This window comes from Scophthalmus maximus, chromosome 7 (genome assembly GCF_022379125.1).
Source record: "Scophthalmus maximus strain ysfricsl-2021 chromosome 7, ASM2237912v1, whole genome shotgun sequence".
In the NCBI taxonomy this organism is placed as follows: domain Eukaryota; kingdom Metazoa; phylum Chordata; class Actinopteri; order Pleuronectiformes; family Scophthalmidae; genus Scophthalmus; species Scophthalmus maximus.
The window spans coordinates 394,229-409,749 of NC_061521.1; the positions used below are offsets into that span (position 1 = coordinate 394,229).

General features: G+C 40.7%; 1 protein-coding gene across 18 annotated transcripts in view; it reads right to left on the reverse strand.

Moving 5' to 3' along the window:
- The window catches only part of ptprfa (protein tyrosine phosphatase receptor type Fa), a 300,666-nt gene that overhangs the window by 104,697 nt on the left and 180,448 nt on the right, over window positions 1–15,521 (reverse strand). For 11 of the 18 annotated variants that reach the window (XM_035647715.2, XM_035647706.2, XM_035647713.2 and 8 more), the window contains 2 exons: window positions 13,121–13,231; window positions 7,910–7,921 (listed from right to left, as the gene is read on the reverse strand). In XM_035647715.2, coding sequence (XP_035503608.1) covers window positions 7,910–7,921; window positions 13,121–13,231 — 123 coding nt within the window. The remainder of the gene's footprint in view (window positions 1–7,909; window positions 7,922–13,120; window positions 13,232–15,521) is intronic. The other 7 variants (XM_035647719.2, XM_035647721.2, XM_035647718.2 and 4 more) reach the window with 1 other exon arrangement.

Consider the following 15,521-nt stretch of genomic DNA (forward strand, 5'->3'; position numbering starts at 1 on the left):
TCCACTTGTCTGAAATAATTATAATTCCCCCCTGTGGCCCAAGTACTAGCAGGATGAGAAATATCTCCTCTAGTCTGGGAGCTTTATCAAACAATGTCAAACAAGAGGCCTGCAGCTTTGGAGTCATTTTTGACAATCATGTAAGTAAAGTGGTGCAGTCCTGCTTTGCCCAACTGAGACAGCAATCCAAGGTCAGGTCATTCTTGTCTTCTGCATACTTGGTAAAGGTCATACATGCTTTTATCTCTTCGAGACTTGACTACTGCAATGCAATTTTTTCTGGTATGAGCAGACGTAATATCCAGAGACTTCAATTGATTCAGAATGCTGTTGCTATGTTTCTAACACGTTCCAGGAGATGCGACCTAATTACAGCTATCCTTGCTGCTCTTCACAGGTTACCTGTTAGTTTTAGTATTGATTTAAAATTTTTACTGCTAGCTTTTAAAGCCTTGAATGGTCTGGCTCCTGCCTAAATCTGTGATCTGCTGACTCCTTATGAGCCTGATCGCTGCCTGAGATCTTCCAACAGGGCCCTATTAATGGTTCCAAAATCTCGCCTTATCCCCAAAAGTGACCGGGCTTTGCTGTACGGGCCCCTTAGTTGTGGAACTCCCTACCTGGAGATCTCAAGCAGGCAAACTCAGTGTCCTCTTTTAAATCGCTTAAGACTTACTTTTATCGTCTGGCTTTTACCTAACCGATGAATTGTTTTAATTATCTTAACTATTTTATCTTGTTTATCTTGTCATATTTTTAGTTTTATTGTTTTTATCATGTTATATTGTAAAGCATTTTTACTATCCCTCCTTCCACTCTAAATTTCTCATTCTTGCTTATCTGCACCATTGTTGCTTATTAGTGTCTGCATCAGACCTGTTAGCTCAAACATCCTTCTCCATCGTCACTTGTCCTGAAGGGACCTGATAATATATCCCTCTGGAATGTTTTGGGTCTACGTTCTTATCTTACCATAAAAGCTTCTGCAAGGAAACCTAAATGTATTTAGTTTTTTACCTGTGGGACCTTTTAGGGACTCCTGACCTCATCACTTTGCTATGGTGTTGTAAATCAGAATCAGAAAATACTTTATTGATCCCGGGGGAGATTGGGTATGTGTTTTCTTTGCAATATAGACAAAGTGTGTGTGTGTGTGTGTGTGTGTGTGTGTGTGTGTGTGTGTGTGTCAGGTAACACTGAGGAGCCTGCTAGTTCATAATTAGTACAGTACAAGTCCATGATGTGCTGGCCAGCACTGAGGGGATCATCCTGTTATTTTAAAACAGTCAATTAAAAAGCATGATAACGTGTGGACATGGAGGATGCTCATGATGTGATGACATTAGTTTAAGAGTTAGAAGTTACAAGAATGTTAGGTTAAATCCACTACTGCTCTACTGGACTGAACTGTTCACTCAGTCACTGTAATGACGTTTAGCAGTAATGGATGCACGTTAGTAGCGGCTGACAGAACACAGACAAACTCATTTTGTTATGACATGCCAGAGAGAGGGGACGAGAGAAGGAGGGGCATAAAAGGAGGGTTGGGTAAAAGATGCCGCGACTTCATAAAGAAAAAGCTGGAGATGTGGGAGAAGCTATAATGGGTGGAGAAGCAAAGATCTGTACTCACAGTCAGGGAAGTCATGCAGCAGCAGCAGGTGAAGAGTTGGCAACATGCTAACTGCAGGATCCATGGACAGGGAATATAATATATATATCTCTCTATATATAGAGATATATATATCTCTATATATATATACATTTACATTTGGGATGTAACGGTTCACAAAATTCACATTTCAGTTCGATACGACACAGTGGCATCAAAGTTCGGTATGTTTTCGATACAGCAAAAAAGAAATGCCAGAGAAATGTCCTTTACTTTAAATTTTTACTTTAAAATGTATTTTAACTAACATAAAGTACAATTTTTTTGGTTTTTTTTACTCTAAGAAATGTTCGAGCTACACTTGACCAATCTCCTAGAGTGTCTTCAGCATACAAAACAAAAGCAGCTCCTTATTAAAAAAAAGTGTTGTATTGTAGTAGTTATGAACAAATACAAACTAAAGAAGAAAACAAAAGAAACATCTTTTTTTAATGGAACTCGCTGCATTTTTCCTCAAATTTAAAAAAGAAATTGAGAAGAAAGATGAGAATGTCCACATTTTCGGTACACGGCACAGATCTGCTTGATATGAAAATTTAACTTGCAGTGGAAATTACCCTCTTACTTATGGAGGACCGTGGGGGACGCGGAATGTGAAATACAGCATTTTTAAATCCATTTTCAAATCCATTTTCAAATCCATTTTCAAATCCATCATTAAATAGAGCAATTTAAAAACGATTTTCAAATCCATTTTCAAATCCATCATTAAATAGGGCAATTTGAAAAAGATTTTCAAATCCATTTCAAATCCATTTCGAAATCCATTTTCAAATCCTTTTTCAAATCAAATTCGAAAAAGCTTTTCGAAAAGCATTTCCCCTCTCCTTTCAACATTCCAAGTCCATCTGGGTCCCTGTGTTGGTTTGCTGAAACAATGCAAATGAGCAGGGAACAAGCCCTCTGATTGGCTAACGCCTGACCTATCATATAGATGTGTGACGTGGATTGTGGGAAGGAGAAGATGGTAGAGCAGTGGTTTTCAATCTGTTTACACCCTGTAACACCTCAGAAAATATCCGGCTCTCCAAGTGCCACCATCATGACCCATGTTAAAAGTACAGAAGTTAGCCCAAAAACCTGTTTAAACCCACTAACACCCAGCGTTTTCCACAGTGTGAAAACGTTTAATCGGCATTCAGCCCCGGGGCAAATGACTGCAATAGACCCGGGTTGGTGGTAAAAAATACTGAATCCAGATCAACGATTAGGGAAAATGAACAGTGCACTTTATTACAACACTGCGGCCACAAACACGGACTCATCAGGCGTCTCTCCCTTCTCACAGCGGCTGCAGCTCTGTACACACAGCACAGCGGCAACCTTCCTCTTCTCTCACACACACTTCACAGCTCCTGTTAAAGAGCCAGGCTCGGCTCGGAACACTGCGCTGAGTTTGTAAACTTTGAGTGACAAAGGTACAAGATATAAGTTAATGTTGGCCACCGGCTCCATGCTGCTGCTGGCTGTTGTTTACTACACTCTTCTTCTTTGGTTTTATGGCGCGCAGCGCACCTCTTTACCGCCACCTTGAAAAATGTAACTTATATCTTGTACCTTTGTCACTCTTTCAAAGTTTACAAACCCAGTGCCGTGTTCCGAGCCGAGCCTGGCTCTTTAACAGGAGCTGTGAAGTGCTCTACTATCTTCTCCTTCCCACAATCCACGTCACACATCTATATGATAGGTCAGGCGTTAGCCAATCAGAGAGCTTGTTCCCTGCTCATTAGCATTGTTTCAGCAAACCAACACAGGGACCCACAGGGACTTGGAATGTTGAAAGGAGAGGCCAAAAAATACTTTTCGAAAAGCTTTTTCGAATTGGATTTGAAAATGGATTTGAAAAGCTTTTTCAAATTGCTCTATTTAATGATGGATTTGAAAATGGATTTGAAAATGGATTTGAAACTGCTGTATTTCACATTCCGCGTCCCCCACGGTCCTCCATACTTACTAGGGACAGGCGATCACAACTAAGTAACAGCGTTACTGTGTAAGGTAATGTGCCGTAACAGTCAGTTAGCTTGGTGTAGCCCTTGACGTGCAGCTGTCTGCGGTCAGAGCAACAGCGGGTGCGTCTGACAGTTGGCTCTCTGTTTGGGCTTTTGTTTTATTATGCAGAGCAGGAATCCGCGCTATAAATGTATCAATCTCCACCGTTATTCATTTTGCCCTGTTTGAATCAGTTGAGCGGCTGCCTAAATGCTGCGGGGATAGTTTGTAATGTGTGTGTTGCTCAGTGTTTCCGTATAGTTCCACCTATTGACACGCAGGTTGATGTCGGCGTTAATGAGTTGACATGTCTGAACTAATGTAACCTCTCGTGTAACAGATGCGACATACCGTTGTTTTAATAGCATTACTAGCCATATTGCAACGAGCTAGCTTAGCGTAGCGGGCTCCTGGCGTGCCTAACTGAAGAGCAATGATTTGCTTTGGGGAGGGGGAAGCAGACAGCACGCTGCCTGTTAGGTAGTGTGGGCTGCCTTGTTGAGCACAGTGGCTCTAAGAACATTGTATTTCACACAATTAATGCTGAACGGTATATTCAAATACGTGTACCGTTATACCCCTAATATATATATATATATATATATATATATTCCATGAAATCAAACATGATGAGAAACGCACCATCTGAATGTTCATGACATGTTTCATTCATGACCATCATACAGTGTTAAGCTGATTGAGTGTTAAACTCAAAGACCCTGTGGACCATGAGTTCATGCTGTGACCCCAGACAAAAGGCCTGAAACATATCCAGGAGCAGATACTCTGTGTCCCAGTGGGACCTGCACAATACATGCGAGCATCAAATTCATATTCAACTCCCTTTTCTTTCTCATCTAAAAAAAATAAAGGGGAAACTAAACTTACATTTTATTCATTGACATTTGGTCCTGAGGCTTACAGGAAAACAAGTTACTGGCTTCACAATGAACAATTTCCTCCCTTTTGTTTCACCCCTGTCTGTGTCTACGTTTGTTTGTTTGTCAGCAAGATGACACAAAAACTTCTAAACAAATTTCATCTAAACTTGATGGAGGGGACGGGACATTGACCAAGTAACAACCCATTAAAAGATTGCATGGATCTGAACAAAGGGGCGGATTAAGCTCTTTTTTTCTTTTAACATTGCAACATTGTTGTTGTTGTTTATTTGTTTTATAATTCCCAGGGGATAATGGATTGATCTTCATGAAAGTAAAAAAATCTGGGATTGGATTTAGAAATCAGTGGATTTCAAATCTCATCATAAGGGACTGTTGGGGCTAGGCAGAGGCGCTCTACCAAGTGCTATTCTAGTTGTTGTTTTTTCAATCTTAGTAAAATTAAATTAAGTAGAGTTAAGTTAAATTAAGATGACTTGAGTTAAATCAAGGTGAGTCCAATTAAGATAAATTAAATTTAACTGAAGTGAGCCAAGTTAAGTTTAATTAAGTTCAATTCATGTAAGTTAAGTTCAGTTGAGTCAAATTAAGTTGAGTTACATGACCATCAAGTGAAGTTTAGACAACTTTAGTTAAACCACGTTAAGTTTTGTTCTCTGAGCTGATCAACGATATTGCATACATATCCCCTCAGCCAGTACAGGCTGCTTTATATACGTATAATAACAGGACACCAAAGACTTGTCTCTGAATTGCACACAGTTTAAATTTCACAACTGAATATTGATTCATCACTAAACAGGGTGAACCAAGAGTTCACCGAAAGGTTAAACTTTCATCTCAGGAAGACAATATTCACTTGAAGACACATTTCAAGGTTCTATTTGTTAGCCTGGCAAGTTGTGTTGCCTCGTGGTTTAAACCTGATGACATGTTCGATTGTACTCCAGAACTAACTTTTTTTTTTATGTTCTTCTTGCATCCAAATAATTGGTTCTTTCATCTGGATTTGTGATGATAACATTTGTTTTGTCAAATGAAAATTCACAAAGTGAAAATGACCTAAAAGCCAGTCATTCTCCTTTAGAGTGTCTTTTGGCATTTTACTTTCATTGCTACTAAAATTAAAAGTGCCCTTATCTGCTTTCACTATTAAATTCAAATGATGTGAAGGGGTTTCCAAGCATCTAGGATATCATTATCCAACAAGATTTAAGTATTATTACTGAAATGTGAAATTATGCGTAAGACCCCTAAATCTCATGCAGCATCTCTCTGACTTCAGACATAAAGCCATGAAGGAACAACAAGAAACCGTCTCTGTAGAATAAAACACAATCAGCAAGCTGCACACAGGTCTGCAAACCCACATATCAAACACTTCGGCTTGGGCTGCAATTTTCTCTAATAGTAGCTCACTCCCCCTCAATTTCTGAGCTCCTCCACATTCTTCGATTAATGGTCCAGCAGCAAGAGTGCCAGAAAAAGCTGTAAACATGTTTGAGGCTATTTGGTTCTCTTGGACAGTGTGGGTTTCTAGCAGACACAGATAAGAGGAGTGCATGGTGGAAGCAGTGTGAGCTCAGAGCTTGCTGCTCGGTGTAATTATGGTCAGACGACAGATGAGAGCCGGGACGAGTCGTGCCTTTGAATTAGCCAAGACAATGGAAACGTGATCGGCATGCTGAGGAGGACGTCACATGAGTGACATAGGTGCAGCATTTTGTGAAGTGAGCACAAACTCTGGACTGTGAATTATGTAAAGGTTATGTTCTTAAGGTGTGAGGTGTGTAACAACAACAACACACACACACACACACACACTGGACAAATGATTATAATTTCTGTGTCAAGTGTAAAGAATAGACACAGATTTAGTCTGGACTAGAAAATAACAAAGCTTTCATCAAAATGAGATTTTTTTCAAGAATAATAATACAATAATACTGTTCAGGACCCTACAGTTCATAAAACACGTGTGATACAATTATACAATGTCCTCAACATAGAAACACAGGAGGCTTGTCGTTTATTTAGTTTATATAAGGTTCATCAGTTTAAATGATTTCATCTTTGTTTGTATTGAATATTGCAGATGGCACTAAATAAAGGGCCTGTTCACTGTTGCAGTTAAGAACAAACACTGCACCACATTGACTTAATTCTTCTCAAATGGACACAGAATCACACTTGCTGTCAAACAACCAGATATTTTCAAACACATGCTGTCCACCTTTTGTACTGATGAACCAGCCAGGACTGGTCCATGTTCATTCAGTGTGGTTACTGTGTTGGCAGTAAGCATTTTTTTTGGAAAGCTTGTTTCTCTCTTTGTTGTTGTTGATGATTTTCCTGCTCTGGTCGTGTTGCGAACAGTGGGGCGATTTTTTAACCGAAAGCTAGCGAACTGTGAGGAAATATTTGCAGATTTTTACAAAACATGTATTGCTTTTGAATCGCTTACTGCCCCTTTAAGGTTTACTCTTTTCCAGGAGCAAAATTTCCCTGATGGACATGTCACAACAATGAGAGACAAGCTGGATCATTACTATGAGAACTCTGGAAATCAACTTGTGACATGTGTCTGTAATGTTTTCAACGAGTAATGTTGAAATCTAATATTTTGGCACAACACATTGAAGGCAAATTTTTTGAGATAGAACTCAATCTTCTACGTGACATGTTAGTGCCCTGTTGTGCCTCTTGAACTCGGGCTGTGAACTCGGCTCCTTATATGCACAGATCTGCTAAACTTCAACAAGAATGAAAAAACAAGCACGAGCAGCATGTTGTACAGACAATTATATGTTGTTTTACTGTAAATATACTGTACATTGGAGTAATCATAACATCTGTGCACCTGTTGTGTTCAGGTCTGATCCCCTGGTGACATAAACACTAATTCCTGTGATTTCAAATTGTTCAACTTGACATGAATACTTGCCCTTTGTACCATATAGGGTTTGATTACTCTTCTTCTAACATATTCCTACCTGCCATGTTGTTTAATGTTACCTCCCCTATGTAATCCCTTCCTGTTAGGGACATTATATAGGACATGTAAAGAACATTATTGGTATTTAAGAGATGCTCATTTCACAAAATTTCCGAGGAGCAGGCTGCATGGCGAAGGATGTGATGTGGTGCAAGAAAGCATGCAATGCAGCAAAAGTGTGTGGAGGGATGCAGTTGGGGGAGGAAAAGGGGTTTCACAGGTGGGTTGGGGTCCTGAGAGAGACAGTGGCCGGGACGGGCCTGAGGCGCCCGGCGAGATGCCGGCGCAGCACGGCTCCAGTCTGCCAGGCCTTGGTGTTAGGGAGAGAAAAGAGTGAAAAAAACCAACCTTCCCGTTGATCTGAGTGGTGAGATTGTGTTTTTGGATGGTGGGGTGCAATGATGATTGAGGGATTCAAGATAAAGTGAAAAAGAAAAAAACAAACAACAGTGGGGCAAAATAAGGAGTGAGAGGAAGGAGACAAGGAGAAACAGAGAGAGTAAAACAGGCAAATATCTGCTTATCCATTAACGAGTGAGAAAATCACAGTGGAGACAGTAACCTGTGCAGTGACAACCACCCACATACACACACACACACACACACACACACACACACACACACATTGTATGGCACAAACCATACAGCACAAACCCATCAAACAGATGAAGCAAAAGTACATGAAGGATACACTCTCACAAAAGTAGCATAAGATATATAGTAAGATGCTTATATCACTCATGCTGTGAAAAAACATAACAATATTCCACTGCAAATCCCAGCTGATGAGAGGCAGGGTTCACTCTGGACAGGTCAACAATGTATCGCAAAGCCAACATACAGAGACACTACGGTGGCCCTGAAGTGCAAACCCGTCAGCAAATCAATTTACACAGCACGACAACAATTCTCACAATACGACAGCAACACCACAGCAAATCGCACAACACAACATCAAATCACAACACGCCAGCAAATCACCACAACACAACAGCATATCACACAACACAAAAGCAATTCACACAACACAACAACATTGGTGAGACTGAAACGGAAAGGGTACGCACATACTGGACCTTGATCCTCTTCCTGATTGGTTGAACTGCCTGTCATTTACAATGCCTAAGTTAATGTTCGCAGTGTCTCCATCGGCAGTAAAGGGGAAATGTACTGTGTAAAGAGAAACATATAAAGATAGGAGCCACAATATATATTGCCCTCACTGCGTTATCACTCCAGTATGTTCGTGACAGCCATGCCATAACACTGGCCCTGGATGCCTAGCAAGCAAGCGGTTCCCGACCGCGGTGAAGTTAGTTTCAAGTTGGATATAAAACTAACTTCTCTGGGGTGACGTTAGTAGCCTCTGCCATATATTGCAGCCACACTGTAACTTTATTTCTGGAGATCTATGGTTTTACCAGCTCATATTTTGGGTTGTTTTGGCTCGATAGAAGCAGAACTCGCCACAACACCGGCTTGGTACGTCACTGCGGTGAAGTTAGTTTTATATCAAACTTGAAACTAACTGTAACGTGGTCGGGAACTTCTTGCTTGCTAGACATCCTGGGCCGGTGTAATGGCATGAAAAGTGGACCCTACCCTTTCCGTTTCAGTCTTACCAATTGCTGTCGTGTTGTGGTGAATTGTGGTTGTGTTGTGTAATTTGCTGTTGTGTTGTGGTGATTTGCTGTCATGTTGTGGTATATTGCTCTCGTGTTGTGGTGAATTGCTGTCGTGTTGTGGGAATTGCTGTCATGTTGGGTAATTTGCTGTCGTGTTGTGGTGATTTGCTGTCGTGTTGTGGTGAATTGCTGTCATGTTGTGGGAATTGCTGTTGTGTTGTCTGATTTGCTGTTGTGTTGAATTGCTGTTGTGATGTGCAATTTGCTGTTGTGTTGTAGTGAATTCCTCTTGTGTTGTGCAAATTGCTGTCGTGTTGTGTGAATTGCTGTTGTGTTGTGGTGAATTGCCTTCGTGTGATTTGCTGTTGTGGTTTGCACTTAAGGGCCACCATAAGACACACAACAATTCAAACGCACATTCACACCTGTGGTCAATTTAGAGTCTTCAATTAACCTAACTCCAATCTGTATGTGTTTGGACTCTGGTCCCACGCAGCCACAATTTAGAAGGCCTTGTTTGTTCGAACCAGGATGCGAACCAAGAACACGTTTCTATGTAGGATGATTTTTGAACTGTAGTTGGTATCAGGCTGTAAATCTATGGAGTCTTTTGGCAAGTGACAAAACTTACCTTGATTTCTCTAGCTCCAGCAAAACTAGAGTCTCACCTGACTGGGCCTTTTATCTAAAAAATTCTGCTTGGGCTAAACAACACCGACTGAACGTTGGTTTAAAGGAAGGCCTTTAATTAGAAAAGGGGCTGAAGAGTTTTAAGTCTGGTCTCTGGTGTTGGGTGAGTCTGGATTTTGCTCTTGGATTAATGTTACGTTTCAAGTGCTACGAAATTAGCCAGGAAGTTGCTACAGAATCATTAACCATGGTACCATGGCAACAACACAGTGACACTTCCTGACCATTGGCATCAGCAGTGTCTCTTTGCTGAATCATGGTGGGGTGATACGGCCTGGAAGTCACATGTTTGCAACAGAGTGCATTGGCAACAAACTTGACTTCCATGACAGTCAGAATCCGCAATCATATTTTTTTCTGAATGAGACTTTTAGAGAAGTTACAAAGCAAAGATTTGTACAGACACAGGACTTTGCATTGTGTTCCCATGATTTACAGCTGTATTCCTGGGTTGGCAGCTCCAGAAAAGCTGGTACTTGGAGCTTGAGTTAAATGAATGAATCATGCAGCACTGAAAATGGTTAGGTATTTTCTCTATTGTATAACATAATACATAAGGAAATGTTTTCATGGATCCTTCTGTCAATCAAACTAGTGTGTTGATGTATTAATAAGAAGCACTGGAAATAACTGTGTACAATGTGTACATCTGATATCATTCTTTTCTCTTCATAGCTCAGATGTCTGAGAGGCAAGTTGTTGTATACTTTGTGTACAACAACATCAAAAACAAGTCCGCTCACACACAACAAAGCAAGTTTAAAACACACTCTCCCATGCCCAACAGACACAGTGAGAAACAGCTGCCTGCATGCACAGAGTGAAGGATAAGCATTTGAGAGATGAACAGAAACAGACAGTCTGTGGATGTAACTGACACATGAATTGAAGAGAGACTGTGAAAACGTCAAAAGACATGAGAAACTGAAAGAAACCTGAAGAGAAAAATCAAAAGGAGAAAATACACTGAGAGACAAACATGGAAACATGAGCTACCAGCACACCTGGAAATGTTAAAGGTCAAAGACATGGAAAAGAAAGGAAGAAACAACAAGTCATGTATGTCATTATCTGGCTGCAGCTCTGTTTGCGTTACTCTTTCGTGAAAGATGTACAATATGTTTTTTTGACAACTGCAATACCTTTCATGAAAAACTCAGCCATGTGAAGAAGCAGCAAACACAACATGTGTCTTCATTTTTTGTGATAAGCGATTCTTAGAACTTTTTCAAAATTTTTGGGGGACTCTCAAAGGCAATTTTTTAATATCAGGTATGAGATGCCCTGTGAGCTGTTGTATTGAGAAAATGAAATATACATCTGCTTACATATCTCCAACACACTAACATACACACACAGACAGGCTTCTTTGCCAGGAGGAATCAGTTAACTCACTTTGCTACACATGCATTGAAAATTAAAATGGGACGAGTATGGCCTTTATTTAGTTTCAAAACTTGCGCATGTACAAACATGCGCGTGTGCATGTATAATATGAGAGAGCAGATCCATACATTGATGCCTTTCTGTGCAGAGTACAAATGCTCCCTCACGAGTGTGTTTTACGCTTGCAGTGTTGATCTGCCCTCTCATATTATATGCACGCATGTGGTTTGAATGTGGATGAGTTTTTACCTACTGTATATAAACGCAAAACCCACACGTCCCTGTTTTTTTTTTATGGCTGATGCTGTGGAGTGCTACTAATCCATTCTAACTCTGGTGTTGGGATGAAGAAACATATGAGAATGACTCGTGAAAAGTTTGGGTGCTTTGAATTATAAATTCTAAAATATGAATGGTAATATGGGCAATGCTGCTGCAGTTGGGCCCTATGGTCTGGAGGGGCCCATCTGGACACAGGTGTGACTCTGTTCTCAGTCATGAAGACACTGTTGGTGCTGACTGATTTCATTAGTTTATAAGTTAGTTGACTGTGTAAGAGGGTTGTTTTTTGACTCACTGCCATGACAACCTGTTATCATTTTATATTGCTTTGCATGTATAACATTCTGAGAATGTTTCATTAGTTTTTACATGTAGTGTGTTCCACAGCACAAAGCTATCTCTCCACACAAACTTATAGATATCAACTGTATAAATGCCAAACCTGTAAAGTCCAAGCTGTCTTTACTGCTTTCTCTGTGAGTGTGTGCCTCTGTGTATATCTATTGGTCTCTGTGTATCTCTGTGAGTGTGTCTCTGTGTGTCTCTGTGAGTGAGTCTCTGTGTATCTCTGTGAGCATGTTTGTGTTTGTGTTTCCCTGCATACGCTACAGTCTCCACTGTGATTTTCTCACTTGTTAATGGATAAGCAGAGCCTGTTTTCCCCCTTGGTTTTCCTTGTCTCCTTCCTCTCACTCCTCATGTGCCTGCACTACGTGATACAACGTATACTCAGGCTGCTGAAGTGACACATTAGCGAAGGTTTGACATCAGAAATTATTCTCTGTCATTGCTCATTGAAGGTGTTGTGTAATGGTGAGTATGGACTGTCAGTATTGTATTGTAAGATGAATGATGTGTACAATATCAGCCACAACTTTAAAACGTGGTTTTAATGCTGTGGCAGGAAAGAAAGTTAAAAAATAGTAGAGAACATTTTAAAGAGATTAGCATGCAGAAGTATTGATATCATCTTCTACAGTGAAACTACATCAAAGAGCACTGTCAATGGAGATGTCAAAGGAACAAAAGACAGAAGCTGTAATGAATCACCCCATGCTTGGAAAATTGCCTTCGAGAACCTCATACTGGTTGAAGCTAATTGGGTTGTTTGTTGACAAGGCCTCTTTCTGAGAGGCCCGGAACTCGTTTTCACCCAGCATATCGATCTGCTTCCAGGGGGGTTTCCTGCCCATCTTCTCCCACCTGGGACGCACAGCAGTGAAAGTATGAGACTCTCGTTGTGGCAAGGCGCTGCATGCAAACCTCCACTTCCCCAAAACAACGAGGCAGATTTGCAGCTAACTTCTCATTCACCCCTGGTGAGTCAACCCCCCCATACAACAGTCCCAGCCTCAATGAGGTTAGGCAGGTCAAGCAAATTCATAACAAGGCATTGGACACATTACATAAAACACCCCCCAGGAGACAGACGGGGAGATTTGATTTTCTTTGCAGCTGAATCCAGGTAGCCAGTTTCCTTATTAGAAGGGGGGGGGGGGGCAGAGCAGCCTTACTGCTGGAGGTGGTATCTGAATGGCAGCAGGGATGGTTCAGCTGGGGTCAAGAGGGATCTTACCTCGAACATATAGGTTAGCCGGGGCAGAGTAGCGAGTCCCTGCGATGTTGACTGCCACACACTCGTACTTGCCCTGGTCTGACTCCTCACTGTTCTCGATCTGAAGTGCACCTGGGGAGAGAGGCCAACATGTCACAGCTCTGCAACATACACATTCGCACCATACACACAGACCTGGTAACCTGGGTCATGCACACACCTTTTTTTCACCACCATACTTCACCACTAAAGCTAACCCTAGTCTAATGCTGCAATGACTCTTCAATGCATACTGTACATACATACGGTGTGGAACAAGAAACCAAGGCCAATGTTTCTTCTCTGTTTATTATTTGGAGGGCTTCACTAATGCCATATCTAATCATTAAATGCAATTACAAATCAAAAATGGGTTAAAGAGGACTCAGGGCTCATTGTTTGTTGCGGGGTCACACTGACACTGGTGATGATGATTTCATAAACAAGGCTGCAGCTCTGAACCAGGTGAAGAATGAGGCTGGAAATACTCAAACAGATTTTGGTTCATTTATTACAATCATTATAGGGACAGTAGCTTATTACTATTTGTTTCTAAAGAGTGACTAGTGTGTATTAATCCACAGCTAATCAATAGTGTCATGGCTGCTAACATGGTAGTAAAGTGGTAATGAAGTCGTTCATATAGCTCCATCAGTCCCATGCGATTTCAGTTTTGACTCAACTACTCTCTTAGTAACAACCTGGTTTCATCTATTCCCGTGCTTTTTCTTGGTGTCCCAGATATGATCAATACTGCAATGCTAATAATTTATGGATGATTAAATGTTAGATTTAGATTTCAGTTTGTGATATAACTCAAATTATTATGGCAATGCTTTGCTTCCGCGCAAATGCTTGGCTTCATTGTGCCATTATATCAGGCATATTCTTTAACATACATTGGATTAAATTTATAAAATCGTTTTGAAGCTGGTGGAAATTTTCAATTCAGAGTGATACTGTACATACTGTACATTCACCAATGTTCAACTATTGATCATATTCTGAAAGCACCAGCTCAGAACTGACTGCTGCATAATGCTATTTCATAGACATATAATGTTTCTGGTTCTTTTGTATGTCAATCAGGAGACCCTTCATTAAAGGAATGTTTGAGTCCATGTGGAGTTAACATTTTCTCACTGGCGCTTTAAATGAGAAAAAGAAACAGCACAGTGAGAAACATGGGATTCTTTAAATCCAAATTTAGTGGCAAGAGGTTAAAAAAAGTGATGACTGGTCAAAAAACATTAGTATATATAAAACATGAGCTGTAACTTACCTGAAGCCATGATTTACATCCACTCATTCCAAATACATTTCATAAACATTTCATAGCATAAATCAAACATTTAATATTCAGTTGATAGTAGAGAGATGAAGTTTGAGTTTATTGACACTGACTATGACATTTATCATGCATTTTGCAGTGGACGGTAAACAATATTAAAAACTTAATGATATTAATGTACATATTTCAGAATAAAATCCTGAAATGCAATATGGGATGGGTTTGTAGCCTAACGCAATGTAAAGTTAGCTAGTGGTTGAAATTGTGTGAGTCGTCCCCGAGATGGAGGCGGAGCAACCTTCACCTGAGACACACACACACCCGCACACACACACACACACACACACACAATGGGTGTAGGTATGCCCGAATTTCGTGATGATTGCATATCTCACTTCAATCCTGTATGGCCTTGCAAGGAGAAAATATTTCTTTCTCTGCTGAGAGTTGCAAATAGATGCTGCCACAGAAAGTGTGACTTCTTACAGATGGACACTATGAAGCCTTAAACAAAACTTCCAAATTGTCCTCTCCCCTTCAACTGTTGAGGTCAAACCTTTCGCAAGTGGCAAATGATCCTGCTCTCAGACTAACTAGCTTGGCCTAGGCAGCGACGTCTAGGGGAACTGACAGTTATAGTACCTAAGCTAAACGTTTTAGTGCAGAGAAATAGATGATACCATTTATTTGAACAACAAACAAGACCTTTATATTTTTCCCCTAGCCAATATGATTTTGCTTTGAATGGTATTTGTTAGCTTACTGCAAATCCTTTATTTGCCCACTTCTGTCTGCAAATCAGCTGTAACATGAGTGGGTAAGGTAAGTAAACTATTCTAATTGTGTTTGCTTACATTCTCACGAGCAAGGGTGTACCTGTCTCTTGTACCTGTCTCTTCCAAGGCCAAACAATGCACTGGGAGGTTACATGCTGAAGGCAAGGAATGTGTCTGAGTAAGCAAAAAGACCAGAGGGCTAGACATGGGGACACATGGTGGTGACGGGAGGAAGAGGACGGAGGTAATGGAGAGCAGGTGGCGGTAAGGAGGAGAGGAGGATGAGCATACATTTTTATTTTGTACCCAGCATTCT